The following is a 21,854-nucleotide window of genomic DNA, read 5'->3' on the forward strand; positions in this document are numbered from 1 at the left end:
AACACACCCAGACAGAGCCTTCTGACATCCTGGTTCATGGAAAGAACCAGGGACTGATACAAAGTCAGCACGATCGACCAGAAGACAAAGAGGGGAGGAGGGAGGGCAGAGAGAATAGATGCAAAAAGACCGTCAGAGAAAACCTGGGGGGAAAGATGCACAAGAGCTGCATCAGTTATTGTTCACAAGGAACAAAAAACAATGTCTCCGTGAATGGGAGCTGGTGAGCTCAACCACAAGGCGAGTGCAATGAGCAGCCAGGCAGATTTCAGTGGCTGGTGCTGCTGAGACCCAATCTTCTCTCCCTCTGTCTCTGCCAGCTAGGACTGAGCCTCGGTATGATTCAAGGGAAGGGTTAAGGGCTGTTGATTAGGAATTGGAGCTTAATGTTTTAGTAATGTGCTGCTGGAGAGGATTTGAATGTGCTGTTATTTCAGATTAAACACAGCGTGTGGCGTGGAGACTCCTCTGGTTTCTGCTTTCAGGGCTGCTCCCCTCCCTGCTGCCTCCGGCTGTGTTTGAGCTATGGTCCTGACTGGGAGGCAGGGCATCACCCAGATGCAGGACTCTGACTGTATGGGAGGTTAAGCCTGTAAACACCGCCATGGGAGCCAAACAGATGAAATGGTAAGAGCTGTTTTCTTTTAAATTCTTCTTGTTATTTTAACATTGTGTCAGACAGGATGCTTTTTTTTGTCTGCAATGCATGAGTGCAACAGTGGCACAGATAAACAATGCATGAGGCCTAAATTTAGGAGACCGGACATTGTTGTAATCACCTTGACCAGCATGTGTGTCTCAGCCTCAGTGCTGCAAATGCATTTCACCATAACAGCATGACACTAATATGCAAAATGGGCAGGTTATTGTTCGGTGTTTACAGTGCAGTAGGTGTGGGTGTGTCCCTGTCTATGTCCGTGTGAGCTGAGCTGCTATCGCCTAGCAACCACTGTCTAACTTCCATTACTGGCTCTTCCGTTTCACCATTTGGATGGAGATTATAGATTATAAATTATATTAGAGCAACAAATATGAAATGTTGGTTTTGGATTCTAAACATATTCTATAATGCAGCCATATTTTCCAAGATTTGGTATTTACCAGACAAGCCAACTACAGTATTGTATTTTGAACTAGTGCTTAAAAATTACCTGCTAAATAAAAGTCTGCTCCAGTAACTGTTTAATGTGCAAACTCCTCATGCTGATCACCAATGGTGGAAGAAGTACTCAGGTATTTAGGTCAAAATACCAATACAATATAAAATACTACCCTACAAGTAAAAGTTTTGCAGTTCAAATCCCACTAAAATAATTTTTTCTAAGTAGTATTATCAGCAAAATGTGCTTACAGTATCAAACATTAAGGACCTCATGATACAAAAAATGTTCCCCCGACTGATATATTAATATCTATAACATCGTTAGGGTTATAATACTAATGAATTAATGCATTTGCAGCATTTTACTGTCAGCTGACTGAAGAGAAACTGTCCAGGTCAGAGGGGTCATCAGAAAATCAGTGCGGAGATAAGAAGATAAAGTTATTTGTATTCATTTTTGAGCCTCTATCTAGTCTTTGCTTTTCTGTGAAATATTAGCTCATGTTAGCTCTGCATTGTGTACAGTATGTTATTATAAGATTCTTATGTTTTTAACGTAAAATCCTAATTCTGGAAGGAAACTAGGAACTATAGTTGTCAGACAAATGCAGGGGAGTAAAAAGCGCAATATTTTCTTCTGAAATGTAGAGGAGCAGAAGAAAGGATAACGTAGCATAAAATGGAAATACTCAAGTATCTCAAAATTGCAGCCCTGGAGAAAATGTATGTAGTACCTTTGTACCACTGCTGATCAAATGATGTTAATCTGTTGCACTGAATCTTATCTGTTGCAAATCCCAGTGCTTAATCTGTGGCTTAACCCATATGGCCCAAATCTGTCAGTATATGTATGTTTCTTTTGGTGAAACAGATCAGCAGTGAACATCTTAAGAAATGTGTTAGTGTATTGAGCTGCACCCTGAGACAATGATAGATGGTATCTCCATAATGTCATTGACTGCAGTAACAAGATTAGCAAGGAGAGGCTTCTTTGATCCCCTTTGGAAAAACACTAATCACAGCAGCATCTGACAAGATGCTCAGCTCATGTTTTCTGTTACTTTGTGACCTGATACTGTGACTCTTCCTGAGGAGCAGGGAGGACCTTACTATCAGAGATTTCTCAGTGTGGCAATGTTAGCCACTCAGTATTCACTGGACTAGACTCTCCCAAATTCAAAGTTTTTCCTTAGGCCATGCTAGTCATGTGCTAGCAGCAGGGTGGCAGTTTTGGTCTGTCAGTGGGTTGGGTCCAAACTAAAACAGCTCAACAGCTTTTGGATAAATTGTATGAAATGTAGTGCAAATATCAGTGGTGCCCAGACAATGAATCCTAGTGATCTTTAGTGATCTTCTGACTTTTCCGCTAGCTCCATTATCAGGACAAAATATACCAGTATTTTGGTTTGAACTGAAATACCCGCATAACATTTTCATCAGTGTAAGGGGTAGTTACTGTAGATTAAAGCAAAAAGAAACCAATGAAAATGTCTCATAGAGTTAAGTGGTAACCAGTTAAGTTTGTCACAATGATATGCAAGATAAAGACACCTCAAGACAAATGTTATTGTAAGCTACATTTCAAGGATGAAGATGCCTTTTAGATGTTGTTTGCTATATGATCACAGGCAATAAAAGCTGTGGACTGGCTGCTATTATACTGTGAGACCTGCGTTACTTTTATGTATAATAATAACTTTCCTGTGTGGAGACATATCAATGAAATGTGTTTCATTCTAATTCATAAATGTTAGCATGCTGACTTGTTAAATGTGATCAGCATGTTAGCTCTGCTACTTTAAGCATTTAGAATGTTGACATTGATCTCCAAGTTTTGCCTAAGTGCCTCACAGCTACACTGTAGTAGATTGTTTACAGTGTGTGTGGTGGCTGAAAGACAGAACGTACAGTGCAGTAGGTGTGTATTATACTGCTACAGTATGTCACAGGAGTAAGTGCATAATTGTTCCATACAAAATCAGTGTGAACTCAAAAGTGATGCATACTGTAATGCAAGCGTTGCTGTTTACTGTCGGTTGTGCTGATTGAACAATGCTATTAGATAAGCAGAAAATCTCATCAGCTATGATTAAAGTTTTGCTTCATACGTATGGGAAGAACATAACTGTGCAAGTGCAATCCCTCATGACATTCTTCTGCTTCTACACACAGTACTATCCACCAGTTAAGTCCCCAGTTATTCTTCTCCTTCTTAGTTTTTCAGCTTCCAGAGCAGGGTGGTGAACTGTGATGCTTTTCTGTCCCTTTGCTAGCACAAAGTTTACATCTGCCTCCACAGAAGCAGGTGTGTTTTTCCATGCGGACACGGAGGGAAAAGGAAGGAATCTGCCATTAAAGGACCATTGATAATGCCACAGGTCACAGGTCACAGGTCATAGGTCACAGTAGCTGTATCCTGTTTCTACAAACACAGCAAAGTGAAGATGAGAGCAAGCCCAAACCTCAGGCTGCTGGAAATGTTCTCAGAAAACCCAGCACATATATTCATACAAGCTGCAAGAAATCCAGCTATTCAAAAACCATATGCACATCATGTTCTGAAATTATGGCTGAAGGGGGAGCAAACTATGTAAAGAATTTCCTGTGGGAAAAATGACACAGTTGGATGCACTCCTGCATCTGCTGCGTATTTTCTAAACAAGTTTCAACCCTGTGCTTTCATTCATTTTATTCTTGGCTACTCTGTAATATTGTATATTCCCATAGGCATTGCATGTTTTAAAATATTTAACCCAGATGTTATTAATTCATATTTTGTCTTCAGTAGAACGTTATCTTGTGTAGCTAGGTTTCTGTATTGCTGCTCATTTGGCAGGAGATTCAAACAGTCATTCCTTCCTGTGCCCACCATCTGTTTCAGCCTGAGCTCAGCCAGCCCTGTTCACTCCCCCAAAGAAGAGAACCTTATTAGCCATCCCACTGACACCTCTAAAGATGAAACGGTCCATGATCAGTCTAAGGACCAGGGGGAGCCCCTAGATGAAAAACCTGGGCTGACAGAGAAAAAATCTGTCATAGGTTGGTTGACCGCGCATCAGCTCCTACGAGATACAATGCATTGAATCTCCCTGGTCTCATTTTCAATGTTCCCCTCTTCTTTTTAGAAGAGGTGTCTCTCTGTGGATTCTGTCCCTCCCTCGGGCATGATGGACAGGATGAAGGGAAGTCCTGGGAGGAGCAGCTGGACGCCCACCAGGAGCAGTTAGAGAAGGAGATGCATGAAGCCAGGAGGATGGTGTTCCGCCTACAGGTAAGTTTGTGGTGAAACCACACTTAAAACCAAACTGCACCACGAAAACGTTGGCAGAAGGCAAACTGCAGATGCATCAGACGACAGTTGCAGCTCAGGAGTGAGAGAGACGGAGATTTTAGCCTGGTTCCACACTTCTGATCCTCTGCCCATAACATCCATGTTTTTCAACAGACCACATTGTTTAATTAATAGTGATAAAATGAATGATTAAAAGATAGATTCAAATAGGTGGAAAATAGCATTTTCTTTCTGACTATCAGTCCAATGAGATTAACACCAGATTCTCTGTTGCTCAGTTGTAATATTAAACAAAGGAAGTACATGCTGCGTCCCTGTAAAGGTTACAGTTTAACCAAACTGAAATCATTGACATTAGGAAGATCAAGGTGCTTCATCAAAGCACCTGCATGTTATTCATTTCGGTTCAATTCATTTTTTATTATCTAGTACCAGTTCACAACAACACTCATTTCAGGGCACTTTGCATAATCACTATTATACACTATTATAAGGAAAACACACAAAAAGACCCTTGAGCAGCACTTGGCGACAGCGGGGAGGAAAAACTCCCTTTAAAAGAACAAACCTCCGACAGACCTCGGCTCTTGGTGGGCGGCCTTCTGCCTCGACCGGTTGGGGTGAGTGGATAGAGGAGAGAGAAAAGAAGAAAAGCAAGACACAACAAAGACAAAACAGACAAACAGAGGTTAATGTGGCCCATTACTGCTCATCAGAAACATTCAGCTCAGGGCTACCTGCAGAAGGGTACGGGGAGATTCTGAATTTCCTCCAAATATTTTCAGGCTGACCATCTAATGTCTCTTCTTCTACCAATGCACAGGCTGGCTGCCATTCACCAGTTCATTCAAGTGTATCTCTGTGATATTAATGTTTAGGTCACTGACTGGTTTCTTCTAATACAGTGGAAATGAAAGAAACATTTGGATTATTTCCGAAATATACAAATAATCTTTGAATTTATTGTAATATTGCCTTAATATGCGGTATTATATATTATATACAATCATGATGTTATTTACATTCATAGTTTATGAACATGCTTTTTGTATGTATATATACACAAACTGTTTACTATTTGTTCACATATATTTGTTGACAATTTGTATTTGCTGTAATTTATTAAACACGTTGAAAGATGTACATGTGACCATAGCTTTCACGTAAAGAAAGACGAGGAGTTGTGGCTTGTATGAAACTACAGTCAGTGGTGTAGCTAAATCAAGTCAATGCACAGTATTTAAAAATAGATGTGTGAGCTGACTTTGACAGAAATAGCTTTCCTTGACCACTACACACAGAACACACACACACAAACACATGGCCAAACTGAGAGCAGTGTTTCTGCTAAGCTGCACAGCTCTGTCTCTGTCTCCAGCTCTCTGACTCACCACCTACAGCTCAGATTTGTTCAGAAATTCAAATGAATGAAGAGAAACAAAACACAGTGGTTTACAGATATTTTAGACTTCACAGTGATCCTCAAGGATTTATATGGATGTATGTACTGTAGTCACACACGTAGGAAAACCAAAGAAGCCAAAATAAAATAAGCGGGCAACGATGCTTGTTCCCTGGTAACTGAAATCAAGCAAATGCAATACAGTAAAGAAAATATGGCCAAAATAACAAACAATACAAACAAGTGCATAGTTACTTAAAAGTGGTCACCAGTAATTTAACTGACTTACATTAGTTGTCTTCTGGATTCAGACTGAATATCAGGGGAGAGTTTTTGTTTCCAGACTTTGAATGTGTTTGTGTGTACGTGGGTAGGTGAGAGATTGAAGCCTGCGTATATGTCTGCGAGCTTTTCACTTTGATTTCAATTTGATTCAGTTCAGTTCAATTCAAATGACTGGCTTTGTTGGCTTAAATGGAAAGCTGTTGTGCAGCCAAGTATAAAAACACAGGACTGCTGTATTTACAAATACAAATGCCGAATTTTATCAGGCTTCTCTGCCATGTATATGTGATTAGCACAGCTTACAGGCCACCGCTCTGTGTCTACATATGTGTGTGTTTTTTGTCCTCAGGCTTTGCTGCTCCACGGCTCCCTCCCCGAGGAGGACCAGGATGGATCTGGGAGCGTCGGAGATAACCGGACTAACGCTGAACAGCAGCTGGTACAGTGCCTGCTCTCTGCTAACTTGAGAAAACAGCACTTGATCCCTGCTCTGTGTGAAGGGTCATTGTCAGCCCTTCTGCTGTGATGATGTGTGCAGCCATCACTTGTCTAGAGAGTGGCTACCACAGAGCACAAATGAATCTCTCTGATCTGCTAGCCTGCTGTCATGCAGGCCCACTGCCTCCTCATATGCTCTGACATTTTTCCATTCTCTAATTGCACTGCTCATGCCCTCTCCCTTTGAAGGTTCTAACCCGCAGTCGTCTGGACCAAAGCATGGAGGAAGTCCTTGATCTCAAGGTACAGTGAGTAAATATAATTGGGTTTAATATGCTGTAGATGAACTGCTTTATTTCTGTAATCTCTCTGTGCATTTGTGTGGCTCTTAGAGGGAACTGCTAAGACACAAACAGGAGACGCGCCACATTCAGGCCATCAAGGTAAACCGCTTACTTCAATTGTCTGTTGTGTGTGAATTAAATCAGATCGAAAGATAAAACTGAATCGCTTCTGCTCGTGTAACCTCCCAAAATGATGATTCTACAGTTTCCATCATACACAATATATATTTTTCATTCCTCTATAAAGATGATAACATTTAAAAGTGCTGTAGGTGTGTGCTGTCAATAAGGCAGGTGGATGCAATATAAATAAGTATTCAGGTCCTCTCTGGACGTTTCTTTAATCAGCCTCTGCTTCTCATTAGGATGCTCTGCAGCAGCGCCTGGCAGTGCAGGAGGATGCTGTGCTGCAGCTAAAGCAGGAGCTACTGAGGTGCAACATGGCCAAAGATCAGCTGGAAGGGGAGAATGTGAGACAAGTGATGATTTCAGTTTGAGATGATAAAATATGTGTGAGCAATATATCACTCGTATGTCACGTTCATTTATCTGTGTGCAGACAGAGCTCAAATGCAAGTTGAGCGAAAGGAGCAAGCTACTCAGTGAATATGAGGTATCGTCTAACTGTTTATTCTTCAATGCATTGTTTAGATACATATAAACATATAAAGACTTAGGTCATCCATCTTTTTGTCACAACAGCAGCAGCTCGGGAAGAAGGACAGAATACTGCAGCAACAAAGGCTCGATGAAGCTCAGCATAAAGCACATGATGGCAGCCTTGGACGGGTGTGGATCATGACATGTTTCAAGTATTTCCACAACATATGTTTGGCTGTAAATCACAGATATGAAAATAGTGAATTGTAAAGTTTTCCATAATGCACTTTTGAAAGCCAAAGTAATCACAAAAGGCAACACATAAAAATATTTCAAAGTCCAATTTGGTAACAAAACATGAACAGGTAAAACCAATACTAGAAATATAGAATAATTAAAAAGAATTTAGGTAAATAATCAAATTTAAAAACTCTATAAAACAAGTACATTTTAAAAAGAGATTTGGATTTTGGGTATTCTGTATTTGTACACTTGACTTTACATGTTTGAAATTAATACTTTTATTTTGTAAAAGGTGAATCCATTTCCTAGCACGGCCAGGCACTGAAGTCTTTGTAACCACAGTAGAGCGATGCGTTCCTTGGCGACTACTTTCTAGTGACTATTTCTTGCAGCGGGATGATGTAGTATGTGAGATTGACTCAAAATAATTCACTGTTCCCGTGTTCATTGTAATGAAGAAACATGTCAGCCGATGCAACAGTGTGGCTCCCTGATGTTTTTGGACAACAATAGAGGCGTACAGCTCTTTCAGGCTTTGGCTACTGATTTGATTTTCATGGCATTTGTTGATGAGAAGATAATTATAGACAATCATCAAATGAATCCTTCAAAAAATGAGCCTCACTCGGCCATTTTTACATAATTACATATATTGTTGTTCATTTTGCAGTCGTTCAGGAGTGACAGTGGTGGTTACAGTAACTCTGTGGCTTCGACTACCCCTCCAGCCTTCCAGCACAGTGCACCAGTATGTGCCCTTTTTGTAATAATAATATCAACTGCACCTTTATGTGTTGATTTTGATTTCTTATTATGTAGAAGCTCAATTATGGAAGGAAAAGAAAAACTGATTAAGTTATTGATGTAAATTGTAAATCAGATTTACTGTATTAGATTGTTTGAATGACAACAGAATCCATCAAAATGATGACTTATGAAATAATATGTCAGTTATTGGGTCAGGATTATATGACACAAATAAGATATTTTGCCAAAATATTGACATACTGACCGAAATTCAACTCAATTCTGAACTAGTGAGTATAATCATTGACATGAGTATTTTGATGTTACCATTTTTACTTTTAGATGCTTTTTTCTTTTAAAAGACAAAAAAAATTGGGCACCCATACTTATTAACCTAGACATAAAAAAAAGCCATACAGTAAAAAATGTGTGATTATAGAGAAGCTGTTTGTCACAGGGTGAAGAGCTACAGCTGGTCAGGGAGGCCTTGCGTAGTTTGAGGGACAGTTTTTCTGGCCACGACCCTCAGCATCACACCCTGGACACTCTGGAGCAGGGTGTGTCCAGTCTCATGGACCGATTACACTCGTTGGACACCCAGTGCAGACAGGACAGACGGGTACACACTCTCACAAACACACGCCCACCTAAAAAGTAGCAATACACCTGTCACCTGATGAATGATGAGTCAACAACAAATGAATCTGTCTACTAGGAGGAATTTAAATCACCAGGACGCAGAGCCAACTCCACAGACCGGGACTCCTGGCCGCCGAGCTCAAGTGAGACAAACAAAATCCTTGTTTTGTTTGGGCTTTGTCGTCCTCTGCGACATCTCATATTGGGCTGTTAAATCTAATTGTGCCTTTCCATTACACTGCTATTGAGGGAGAAGGCATTATTATCATGACTGTTGAGGTTGGAACCATTTTAGAGTCTGGCTGTGAAAACCTTTTTTTTTATTATTATTTCCAGAAATGGCGCATTCGCACAGCAGTCCAGGATTGGACACCACTGTCTCCACTAAAGTGCTCTACTTCACTGATCGCTCACTCACTCCATTTCTGATTAACATCCCAAAAAGGTATGTGTGTTCCCTTAGTGTAGCATGCATGATTTCTAAGCAAATTGCTGTTTAGAGCTGTATTTTTGCATAACAAGACCTATGCTGCAGTGGCTGTGCTGCTTAGTTTATCCTTGAAAACCTTAATGCTTCTGTGGGTTTATATGTTGCTTTGCATAAATCATGACTGACAGTGTGTGCTTAGTATAAATGTATAAATCATGACTGACAGTGTGTGCTTACAGACTGGGTGAGGTGACACTGCGGGACTTTAAGGCTGCTGTAGACAGACAAGGCAATTTCAGATACCACTTCAAGGCCCTTGACCCAGAGTTTGGCACGGTGAAAGAGGAGGTAGGTGTGGGAGGAACATTACCAGCCATACTTCTTTTCACATCAGCTTTAGCAGGCAAGTGTAAAACGCCAGGAACGGGGTATGATATACTAGTCATACCCGTGGCTGCTATACATTTCACAACACAGACAGAGGCCAGGTTTCTGTTCCAGAGAATTTGACAGAGTAGACGTAGAGTAGTTGTTTTCTTTGTAAATGCACGTGTCTCTGTTGGTTATGTTAACACTAGATGTTGACTGTTCAGGTGTTCCAGGATGGGGCGGTCGTGCCTGGCTGGGAGGGGAAGATTGTAGCCTGGGTGGAGGAGGACCATGGAGAGAGGAGGTAAAGCCAGAAAACCAGAGATCACCACAACAAACCTCAGCTGATGCCACTGGACCTGCACTCCACTTAAAATTCTTGTGATGCCATAACAGAGCTCAATTAACTGGGACCAATGGATGTAACACCATTTTGATATGAAGTCATGTTTTAAAAGTGAATGTTTCATATGAAAAATTTGACTTGACCACTTTTTTTTTTGAAGGAATGCATATTAGACATTGTCTGCAGCTCATAAATTAATATGTGGGACAACCAATTATTAATGGTCAGTAATGTTAATGAAACTGAATTATTGTTAATGTGATTTACAATAAATAACACGTGATAAGTTGTGCTCTACGAAACTGTAATCGGTGTGTAGTACGCAAACCTTTAAAGTGTTTACTGACATTTTTCACATGCTCCAGATTGCCAAATAGTGATGTTGATGTTCTGCAGCTATTTTGTTGTTTTAATAAACATGAATTATTGCATGGATCATTTTACTGTCAATTATTACCCTAGTGTACGGTAAAAGCACTGTGTGCTAGCTCCTAGCCATTATACACTTCCACTCATACATTGATGTATTAATAAACAAAACACACAGACTGTCATTAAAGTCAATTAATTTTTTGCGTCAAATTTGCTGCAGCTCATCAACCCACACAGTGACCATCTTGCTTCAGGAAAACATTTTAGTTTTGATAATGGATCAGTTTACAGAAGAGTTGTTTATTATTGCTGAGGTTTAATAGTTTACAGTATAATGTGTTCTCCAGGCTTGTTAGAGTGCACAGTGGGAATCTAATTTGTTTGGGTTATTTGTCAGAATTTTACCCCCTTACTTCACAGTTTCTGAGCCCAATTTCCAGCAGGACTCCTCACCTCTGTGTAGGTGTGTTTTTTTCTATTAAGGCAAATGGTCACAAAACAGCCACACACAAAGACAGCCTTCGTTTCTTTTTGTTAAAGATGGCAGAGGCAGTGTCTTCATTTACAGCATTTGGAAACTCCAGAAGTAAATAGTAAACACCCTCCACTTCCAGTAAGACATCATCCTGCAGAGACAAATACATCAGACTCTTATAAGACTTTCAACAGCAGAAACAGGCCAATTATGTATTTTTTATGGCATCCAATGATGCACTGATGCGCAGTGGATTCTAAAGTGGTTCATTATAACTGTTCAAGGGAGTGTGTAACTGCTAACCTTGGAGATTTTCAGCTGGCACTCTGATATGGAGCAAACCTTTGGCAACTCCACTGTAAGCTCCACACTGCAAGGACTTCCTTCTGCATTAGTCTTCACCTCAAGTTGGTACTCAGGCTTCTGAGGCTGCTGAAAAGTGCTGGAGATGACCTGGATCAAATTCTTCTTTTTGTGCTCTGCAGGTCCACAAATAATTTGGGCTGCCAGCTCCTCATTTTGTTTCTCTGTACGTAGAGAGGAGATGTGCTGCAGGAGGGCAGCTGGGCTTTCACTGGCTGTAAAAAGTATGGGTTATTAGAAGCTGTGGGACAAGGAGTAAGATGATACACCTGCAGCAGCAAAGGAAACTCTCTCAACATAAAGGGCTTGTACCAGCTTATCAGGGTATAAGGCTTATTGCTCTACCTGTGTCAGGTTGTCTGGAGGTGTCAGGCCACCGCCGATATCCAAGTCGACGGTGCATGTCATCTAGGCTACTTTTTGGGTTATGGCTAACAACAGTGTACTGCTGAGACAACCTGATTCCATGCTTCTGACAGGCAAAGCTCATAGCCATCATATAGACCTGGTTAAGCTCTGTGTTGTCCTCCTTCTTTTCCTGTAGCACAGCAGGGTTTAATGCTACATCCAACACAGTGTACAAGCCTAGAGAAGGAAAACACCAGGCTTATAAGTTTTCTTGTTTATATCATGTAACACAAAGGCCTGCAAAGTTTTGCCTTTTACCTTGACCTTCATGTGTGTCTGTTTCCAGTGTTCCTGCGCACAAAGGCAGTGGTTTGCTGGGATCCTGAGGTGCAGGCACACGTTTCCAGCTGCATATGTTGATATACAGCAAACCTTTCCTAGGCTCCTGTTAGCGACACAAAGGTACTGTCTGTAAAACAAAAAACTTTCAAAAACACACAAAGCTGAAAGGAAGAATTGTTGACTGACAGAAAATTAAATGGCCATAATGTCTACCTATTAATTAAAAATGGCAAAAAATGACTCATTCCAGCATCTCAGTGGTGAATAGTTTTTTTAAACAGTAAACTGAAAAGCTTTGGGTTTTTCACTGTTTATTTATCACTACAATTATGTTTTTAAAAATTATACTATTTTCACTATTTGCTTACATTTTATAGACCAAACAAATAATCTACAAAGTCATCTGTAAATTTATCAGTAATTCAAACAACCTTTACATACAATCCTAGTGGACAGATAATACTATACAAATATAAACCTGATGGATTTGCAATTCTGTTTATATCTATAGATTCTTGTCTTTTCTTATTTACCAGAGATTGTGACCCTACCCAAGGCTGCATTACCAACCAGAAAGGGTTGTCCAGGGGGTCTAAACCCTCAGACCCCTAACCCCGGGTGTACACTGTATCATTTTGGCTCAACTATTTGATTATTTGCACCTCTGAAGGACAATATCAACTATGGTGGGTCCTCCATCCTGTGGCCCTGGTCATGTATGGATAGTGTGAAGACATCAGCTGTTCTAGTTCATGTTTTTCTCACTTTTTGCAAAACTGTGTTTTATGAAAACTCAGAAAATATTCACATTTGCTTAAGAAACGAATACTGCAAATAATCAATTTATCAAAAGTGCTCCAGGTTAATTTTCTGCCAGTTGACTACTGGATTAATAAGGTCATCGTTGAAGCTTGAGAACTGGTTGGTTTCAGGGTTCCAGGGGAAATAATGCAACTCGTGTACACTGGGGCTCACAGCGTTACCCTGGGGCCCCTGCCAGGTTAATATGGCCATTATCCTAAGACACTAGGTCAATACCTGTGCTGAACCTGGAGGTGAGCTACATGGATCGCAGCCATCATTAATGAGCAACACCTGTGCTTTCCCTGCTTTGACAACACGCTTGACACGAGAAACCTTTTTGCAGGCGTGGTGGCTACAGCAGCTAAAATTGTCTAACATCCAGTTGGCAGTTATTAAACTTCTGCCACCGAGAGGACTTACCAGCATTTCAGCGCAAATACAAGAGACGAGCTTGGGCGGTGCGCTGAAGTCCGTGCCTTCCTTCATCTGTTTCTGAATGAACTTGCGGTAGGCCGCAGGGTCACTTTGAGAAAGCTCGTCCAGCATGGACCAAAACTGGCTGAGCTGCTGCAAAGCATCTTTTGCACAGCTAGCCGAGGACATCTTAAGGTGACTATTTTGGAGTTACAAAACACCGACGTTAACTAGCGTCAGCCACTTGCTAGCGCTAGGTTAGCTAATGTTGTCAGTTGCTATGGAAACTAGAAGAGAGGAAACGTTACACAGATACCACCTGGCGGCTAAAAGCAGAACTGCAGCTCAATAACACCACACTGGACACAGTTTAATAAGAGGCATAATTTATATTCAGTACATGAAAAATGTAATGTAGAAATACATGTTAATGTCTTCAGTCAGTCTTATGTGTAGCCTACATTATATAAAGGACATTTATAGTAAAAAGATTAAATGTGATTTACAGTAGTAGCCTTTGCTTTTCGTGCTTGAGTCCTCTTCAGTAATTCTGCAAAGAGCAACAGTCATTATTAACAATCAGTGTAAAAATCGTTATCATATTCCATTGCATTCCATTTCCAGTGTCTTGTTTGTTGCAGATTATGCCAGTAACAAGAGAATGTGTGTGTATGAAATGAATTTGGGCTCTCTGATATTTCTGAAGTAGGAAGTAGTCACCTTTTGCTCTAGTAAAAATAAAATCTAAAAATATTCAATAAAAAGTAGAAATCCTGTGTTCTAAAGGTTACTTAAACAGAAGAATGGATGCAATATCAGCAAAATGTAGTGTCAAAAATACTCAGTGTTATATTATTAGATCATCTTTATTGTTGATGCATTTTAAAGTTGGTCAATGTGACACTAACATTAACTTCTTTACATACTGTTGGGCACTTCAGCCTAAAGGCTTTGCTACTTTTTTTTGTCTTATATGGTCAAGTGTTTTGAATTTTACAGTGCCTGGTCAAAAAAAAAAGATTCTCAGGATGTCACCTTGGATTGATTTTTACTTTTTTTTTTTCTTTTTTAAGAGTAGACAATTAGTTGATTATTTGAAAAATTACTTTTTTTTTACTAGAGAATTTCTAAAAAGTCTGTCTACCTCAATCATTTCGTAGATCCAGCCCAAGAATTCAGCCACTTTGGTGTAAACCCCAGGATGGTTGGGCTCAGCGCAGCCTGTCCCCCAGCTGACGACCCCTACCAGCCTCCACACATTTTCATCCTGGCAAACCAGAGGACCCCCACTGTCCCCCTAGAGAGGTAACCGCAAACACTGTTCATTGATGACCCAGTTTTCCTTGTGCAGAAAAGGGGTTGGATCTTTTCAAAAGCCTCTGCAAGGCATGGTTCAAAACATGCATCTGACCTGACAGGCATCCACTTTTCCCTCTGTGTATCCTGCGCAAAGCATCCGAGGTGTGATCTCTCCGTTATACATGCAAGAGCTGTTACACTTCTTTGTGCTTATTATGGGAACTGGTGCCTCTTTCAGGGAGTCAGGTGAGTGGACTAAGAGAGAAAACGTATTTATGGCTGCTCTTCAAATACACTTGGTACATTCAGTCATGATGCTTGATTTAAACTTGGAGCAGGTGTAAATTTGCTGTAGAGAAATGCAGAGTAGTGTCTTACCACTATCAGGCTGTGTGTATCCCCAGCCAGAGATCCAGCACCGTGTACCTCCTGGATGATCATCGTCGTACCGAGGCAGGCAGATGGGCCTAACTGTGTCTAGAATTTCAGGTTGGCATGTGGATAGATTTATAATGTTGTGTTCAAATCCTTTTTATAGCCATTAAGGCTTCTCTCATATGCTGTTTGATACACATACTGTACGTATACTACATTTGTGGGGTCCCTCAAGTTTACGCTCTCTGTACTCTGATTACAATTGGGTCTGCAAATCATCAGGCCTTAAAGTTCCCTTGCTTTCAAAAATGTGTTTAGCTTATTGCTGCTTCACTTTGTGGAATGATAAATGTGCAGAGTTTCACACTAGAAGGCTGTTTTATCATTCATCCTTTGAAGGGGGAAAGTTTCTTTGTGCTCACCTGAAGTCTCAGTTTAAGACATACCAACAAAAATGATTTAATGACACGGATGCCAATCGTAGTTCGGCATGCAACTTACAGAAGTATAATGTGGAAACTTGAAACTTTCCGTGCACATACACTGAGAATGGACTTAACCAGACGTCTTGGGTGCAGCAGTTACATATTGGAAATGAACAGTCTTTGCATATTTATGTATTTTAGATTATTTAATGAAGCAGAAGGAGTACAGTAGGTATAATATCAAGATTTCCTTTTTTACAAGGTAATTGGACTTTTGTGAAAAAACACATCAGACAAACTCAAAGGAGAATAATTTAAATGTGACTGAAGGGAGTCATTAAACTCTGAGGTTGTATGCTTACATTTGAAGTTGTATAAATAATCTGTTGTTTAAGATGCTGTGACTGCAGAGAAAGATTTTGAGTTGGTGTGTAATAAAAGTGTATATCATTGTCGGTCCACCCTATACACCTGGAAGTGATTGCTGATTCTGATGAAGGCCTGCTGTAGTATTGAAACATTCTGTTTCTGAAGTGTTGCTATTTCAGCTACTGTATGTTGTGTGTAAAGCCTGTGGTGAATCTGACTGACCTGAGAAATTCAGCGGGGTCCGCAGTTTCATCAGGGCTATATCACCGTCATGGCTCCTGTGGTTGTAGTTCTTGTTATAGATGATCTTCTCCACGACATATCCTGTGTGCTGAGTCATTTTTGTTGAACTGCGGGTGACAATACCAGCGTAGACCACCCAGCTGGACACCTGAGGCAGCCTGTAGCTGACATGCAGTATGAGAAAGAAGAGGAGGCACAGATGAGTGAGAATTGTCATCTAGCTGTTAATGACTAATTATTCTCGGAGGCTGTAACCTTTGATTTTTGTGCTGCTAAGTTTGGCAGTCTTACTTGTGCACACAGTGGGCAGCTGTGACTACCCACTGACTAGTGATGATAGAGCCTCCACAGGTGTGACGGTTGCTGTAGTAGAGGCTGACCTGCCAGGGCCACCTGCCCAGCGCGGCCTCTACTCCCCCAATTATCCTGGGCAGCTTTGCTCGTGTGCCACACTCTACATAGACATCCATTCATCAAAAAAAGTTGAATTGGGTTGGTCAGAAGCGTAAGAAATAGTACAGGGCTTTGTGTTGGGTGCAAAGTCAAACAAAAAGTTCAATTTAATTTGCTCACCAAAACATTGCAAAGCGATAACCTTCCTTGTGCTACAGCTCCCCCTAAATGAAAATAAATGGGTTAACTAATGACTCATAATTACTGTTAGCGGCCATGTTTTTCTCTGTGTCATTATGAGAATGATATCCTTGAACAAATAGCCTTACCTGAACTGCCATATATTTTCCAGAGGGCTCTTGTGTTCTGAGGTAATTTGTATAAAGCCATCAGTATAGTTTGGCCCAATATCAGTGAGGTTCACTCCTTTATGCTTGGCCAGCCTGGTAAGGGGACATATACAAAATGGGTGTAAGTGTGAAGCAAGATTGTAAATAAGGTATTATTAAATCATAACTAAGTCGAGCCTTGTCACAGCTGGATAAGAAAACTACAGTTTAGTGAGTGGGCGCTCAGTGTCAATCCCTGTTAAGGGTAGAGGTGTTGTGTGATTGCGTCAGGAGGGCAGACCTCAGATAGCCCAGCTGTCTGCAGACCAGTGTTCCCAGTGAAGAATTCCATCTATAGCTGCACACTGGCAGCCAGGTGGGAAGCTTCCCCAGCTGGATTTCCAGGAGGGAGTTCTCCGGGCTGATTCTGTAAAACACTGAATCTGATTGATTGAATATCCCTCCGGAGACAAGTGCTCAGTCGACAGTAATGAACAAGCCTCTTCTTGGTAGTAGGAAATGATTAGGGAAACCACAAGTATCTGTGCTAATGTATGTGTGATGTTTTTATGTCAGTCAATGGGCATCTCTCGAGAGAACAAAAGACAACAAGAAGCAGCTGATGAATGATCATTTTGCTACTGTTCAAGAAGTGAGCCATGACCCAGTATGAAGAATCCATCCACCCATCCATCCATCCATATAAAGAATCGCATAACAATAAGCTAAACAACCACACAGGCCTGCAGTCTTTGTTAATCCATTCAGCAGTGAAGCAAATGCTCACTGAACACCGAAAAGGGGAGGAAATACAGACCTTTCCTGGGACTGAAGACAGAAACATCCTCTGTCACATTGCAGAAAGCCGTCTCTTTTGTGTCCCCAAGTCCCAGTGGACTTTGGGAGGAGGATGGCCTCAGCAGAAGTCTGACTATATGTGGTAAAGATATACTGTAGTTAATCAGCAGCTGCTTGTTGTTTCCAGAGATTACAAGATAATCAGCACACAGAGCAGGCAAATCCAGCATTGTAGAGCAGTAAAATATTACAATACAGAACAGGAAGTTATTGAAATATTTTAATCAGTAGTAGTCCTGCTGATTAGGAGAATGCTCACTAAAATAGTACTGAACATTATTACTTTTTGCCTGCTGTAAAATCTTTGCTGGAGGACTTGAGAGGCAATTAAAAAAGAGAGAGAGAGAGAGAGAGAGAGAGAGAGAAAACGGATGCAGCAGAGGGCGACATATCCTGTCTTTTAATCTTTAATATTGGTCACACTCCAAAAAAAGTGGATCCTACATTTCTTCATTGGTTCATCCTACATTTCATTTTGGTGAGCCATTATCATCCAAAGTTTAGGGATGTTTATAATTAAACTCGTGTCCACAAAGATGTAGGATCAATTTTGCTGACATTATTTGGACCTGCTTTGCTTGTTTTACTACAGTTAAAAATGGGAATAAAATAATTTATACAGTTGATTGCAAAAGTTTGCATCCCCTTAGTTTGAAATGGCAAAAAGAGTAAATCAAAAAAATTTGTCAACATAATTTTTAATGCAAAATAGGCTAGTACATTTAAAAATAAGGGCATGCAGACTTTACACTCAAGTGTACCTAATAAACTGGCTGAGTGAATATGGCCATTTTGGCTTATTGCAGACATACAGTACCTGCCACAGCCTATGTTAACTGCTAAGTAACAAGATATTGCAGTATTACTGTATAGACAAATCAAAGATTTGATTTTGTTTTACTGATTTCTGACATTATTTAGACCAAACAATGAATCAGTTATTCAGAAAATAAAGAACAGGTTAATCACTGATAATTGTTGTTTGCAGCCCTATATTGAAATTTTAAACATTTTCAAATGCTGAAATATCGCTCTCAGAAATCCACTATCAACTGGGCGCTGCTATATAGGAAAATGCACCGAAGTTTGAGTAGTTATTAATTTCTGTCCCCCGGTTACTGCTAAGCTCATTAAGCGATTCTTTCTGAGACTGTGACTCACCTAGAAACCAGACACCTACGGCTAAGCCTCCCAGGAGTCCAACTGCACACACTGCTGCCAGCAGCCTCAGCAGCCTGTGAGCTGAAGCAACAGTTAAGACTGGAGTTAATACCTTCTGAGCCCAGATAGAGCAACATGAATTATTAAATGTCAACTGTTATATACAGTAGTGACACACAGCAACAAGACAGAGGCAGAAATGAAAAGCTATATTCATGCACAGCACTAACAAGTTGTAAGTGGCTATACATGGTGACATTTTTACTGCCATGTTGTACTACTTGACTGTACTTACTACACTGCTGTTAGTTTAATTAGGCTTGTGCTTTACACACGGCGGCGTATTTTCACCACTCTGTTGTTTTTTTGCACAAAGGGAGCAGGATTACTGCTGTAGCCTGGTGCTGATGTCCATGCGGTTCCACTGCCAGAGCTTACCGTGAGTCGTAGAATGAATGCCTTTTAACCAGCCCTGCGCTCCTTTGGTCCCTGCAACTCCTGCTGTGTTCTCTGAGTGAAAGGGATGACTGACAGCCGCTGGGTTCTCAATCACTGATAATGTGTCTCCATCAAGACTCTAGGAGTTACAGCAGTCATGTCAGACCACAGTTGCAGCTTGTTTGTATATGATAACATTTTGACATCCTTGCTTGCTTGTGGCAACTGCGACCTGCTGATCATCTGCTTCTCAACAAAAGTGCACCTGTGACACACATTTAATTAGGAGCACAGTAATCCTAGATATTAGGCACCTCTGACCAGGCCAGATTTATAGAGTCAAAGCTGTGTGTGTTTGTCATTAATCTCCTCATTGAACGAGGTATTATGATTCAGCATTTGGCCTGTTTTGGGTCTTGCACAACAGTTTGGTTTGAAGTTGAAGCACATTTCTTGCTCTTGTCTGTTGCATCACTCTGGAGCGCTTGGGTTTTTGTTGGACATACTCCCCAAGGAGCAGCTGTTTCTCTAAGTGACATATTGAGAGTATTACAGTAATTATAATAAAGCTCTTCATAGATGTGAGATGCAGACTTGGTGTTATACGATTACACAGTACAGTTCATCTAAATGAATGCTTTACCATCTGCTGTCTTGTATTACTGTGGCAATTGCATGTAATCGTGGCCTCTGCAATTATTTATGTATAGTGCGGGAGCAGTTACAGATTCAGGACAGCTGTACAGCATAGGTCGCAAGATGGACATAAATGATATAAAAATAAAACATAAGTGTGACAGAAACAAGTGTGAGACAAGTTTGAAGCAAACAGTACATGTGTACACACCAGCTGTTACTGTAAATTGTGAAGGTGACTGCGAGAGAGGTGTTGTCAGGATTGCCTACATTAGAAAGATGGACCAAGGTGTAGTGAATCTTATATATACATAGTCTCTCTTTTCTTACCATGTTTCCCTTGTGTACAGTCCTGAGGAAAAGGCAGCAGTATCCTTGTTCATCTGCAGGTCTGTGCTGGTGGGAGAGAGATGCGTCCCTCTCACAGCCGATGCACCTTTTGCTATTTGTGGCAGAATGCAACTGTGGATTTTCCCCTCACAAAGAGACAAAGAGGTCAGCAGTGGTGCAGAGAATGACTCTGTTGTTTGTCCAGGGGGCTCATGGGGCCTGTGGACACAAGCTGAACCAGGTCTTTGTAGGGTGGGGGCATCTCCAGAGATGCCTCCAAGCTGACTACTGATAGGGCACTGGGGGGTTGCTAGGTAACACTTTTTACTGGTGCCAAAAGATTGTCCATTTTCACCTGAGACATGTTATTACTTGACAGTTTGTAGGATCTGCAAAAAGGTCATTATTGCAGATTGTTGAAAAGTCTCATATCATGTCAGTCCTCCTCTTGTGAAATCCAAAGCTATCATCTCTCGGCACTCAAGAACAAAATGAAGTCTGCTCTGTCTGCCCGGTGACAGAGGAGACTTTCACTGCTGTCTCTTATCCAGCTCACAGTCGCTGTTTGTGTCAGTATTGTTTTTCTCTATATCATATTTGTTCTTTGAAGTATAGTAGGTGACTTGAGTGGCTTCAAAAAGTAATAATTGGCTCTAAAATGAGATAAGGAATACATGCTATTTGACTATAGTGAAAAATTAGCTTGAACTCAGAGATGAGAGATCAAAGCCTGCCTTCACTTAATTTTGTGAATTCATATTGAAGATAAATACATCATTGTATCCATGTAAATAAAGGTTATTTATGTATCTCCCATATGCTTGGTATGGGATTAGCCTGAGTCCAGGTGAAGGGAATGACTGCCAGAAGTAAAATTCCTCACTGTCTGACTGTAGAGGATGAATCTAAGAAATGGCCCGTCTAATGGGTGTCATATGGAATTATTTGGAAATCAAACACAGAATAATGAGCATTGCAGCAGTGATGCACATTGCATGTGATGGAGCAACAGCTGAAGTTCATATCATGAGGGCAGTGAGGTTAATAATGTTTGATAATATTAGCATTGCACTCAATTGTTCTCCTGCAGAAGCAAACAGAGGAGCAAGGAAAACATAGCTGCTGTTTGGTAATTTTCACAGGGATTTGGTGTCCCCCCTCTTCGGGTGAAATCTGTTTTCTCAGTAAACAGTGATTTACTCAGCTGCCATTCACTGGATTCGCTTTGTTAGAAATCATTTGGGGAAGATGAATAATCTCATTTTCATTTTTTATTTCCATAGTTTAGCTAAAACTAATGCGGTCTTAACAACCCTGCATTCTACTGTGATGAAGGTTAAAAGATTCAGTTTTTCTGTTTTGAACTCATTGTAATAGGTATTTTTGATACTTGCTTTCTGGTGGTGTTTAAGTGTTATATTTAGTGCTGAAAAGTTAGATGATTAATCAGTTAGTCAATCGACAGAAAGCAATTGTGATAACTGAGAAGTCATTGTAAGACATTTATCAAACAAAGATGCCAGTTGTTTTGTTTCCAGCTTCTCAAATAATAGGATTTGGTGCTGCTCTCACCATAACATAAATATCTTAAACATAACATGTTAATCAGAAAAATAAACAATTTGAACCTTTTTTAAATTTTT

General features: G+C 40.5%; 3 protein-coding genes across 6 annotated transcripts; 1 reads left to right on the top strand and 2 right to left on the bottom strand.

Moving 5' to 3' along the window:
* On the top strand, window positions 1-10,673 carry dixdc1a (DIX domain containing 1a). 4 transcript variants are annotated; one of them, XM_020614833.1, is made up of 16 exons: window positions 1-336; window positions 438-627; window positions 3,984-4,141; window positions 4,228-4,373; window positions 6,431-6,520; window positions 6,769-6,822; window positions 6,912-6,962; window positions 7,229-7,333; window positions 7,423-7,476; window positions 7,566-7,652; window positions 8,377-8,454; window positions 8,911-9,072; window positions 9,169-9,235; window positions 9,429-9,537; window positions 9,762-9,870; window positions 10,116-10,673. In XM_020614833.1, the coding sequence occupies exons 2-16, from the start codon at window positions 605-607 to the stop codon at window positions 10,197-10,199; spliced, it is 1,377 nt and encodes a 458-aa protein (XP_020470489.1). In that variant the 5' UTR covers window positions 1-336; window positions 438-604; the 3' UTR covers window positions 10,200-10,673. The 4 variants fall into 4 exon arrangements, with proteins under 4 accessions (XP_020470489.1, XP_020470492.1, XP_020470491.1 ...); XM_020614836.1 differs by having other exon boundaries at window positions 4,231-4,373; XM_020614835.1 differs by having other exon boundaries at window positions 486-627.
* A 92-nt stretch (window positions 10,674-10,765) lies between these two features.
* Window positions 10,766-13,638, bottom strand: pih1d2 (PIH1 domain containing 2). The gene is made up of 5 exons (XM_020614837.1): window positions 13,362-13,638; window positions 12,114-12,240; window positions 11,793-12,032; window positions 11,388-11,662; window positions 10,766-11,235 (listed from the first exon to the last, which is right to left on the bottom strand). Exons 1-5 carry the CDS (start codon window positions 13,542-13,544, stop codon window positions 11,101-11,103), a joined length of 960 nt encoding a protein of 319 aa, XP_020470493.1. The 5' UTR covers window positions 13,545-13,638; the 3' UTR covers window positions 10,766-11,100.
* Window positions 13,639-13,764: 126 nt separating this feature from the next.
* Window positions 13,765-20,331, bottom strand: tmprss5 (transmembrane serine protease 5). The gene is made up of 13 exons (XM_020614832.1): window positions 20,212-20,331; window positions 19,246-19,384; window positions 18,808-18,888; window positions 17,606-17,719; window positions 17,090-17,225; window positions 16,789-16,902; window positions 16,640-16,683; window positions 16,358-16,520; window positions 16,046-16,230; window positions 15,033-15,131; window positions 14,767-14,909; window positions 14,500-14,652; window positions 13,765-13,905 (listed from the first exon to the last, which is right to left on the bottom strand). Exons 1-13 carry the CDS (start codon window positions 20,212-20,214, stop codon window positions 13,897-13,899), a joined length of 1,383 nt encoding a protein of 460 aa, XP_020470488.1. The 5' UTR covers window positions 20,215-20,331; the 3' UTR covers window positions 13,765-13,896.
* Between the last annotated feature and the right edge of the window lie 1,523 nt (window positions 20,332-21,854).

This window comes from Monopterus albus, unplaced genomic scaffold, assembly GCF_001952655.1.
Source record: "Monopterus albus unplaced genomic scaffold, M_albus_1.0 scaffold152.1, whole genome shotgun sequence".
Lineage (NCBI taxonomy): Eukaryota > Metazoa > Chordata > Actinopteri > Synbranchiformes > Synbranchidae > Monopterus > Monopterus albus.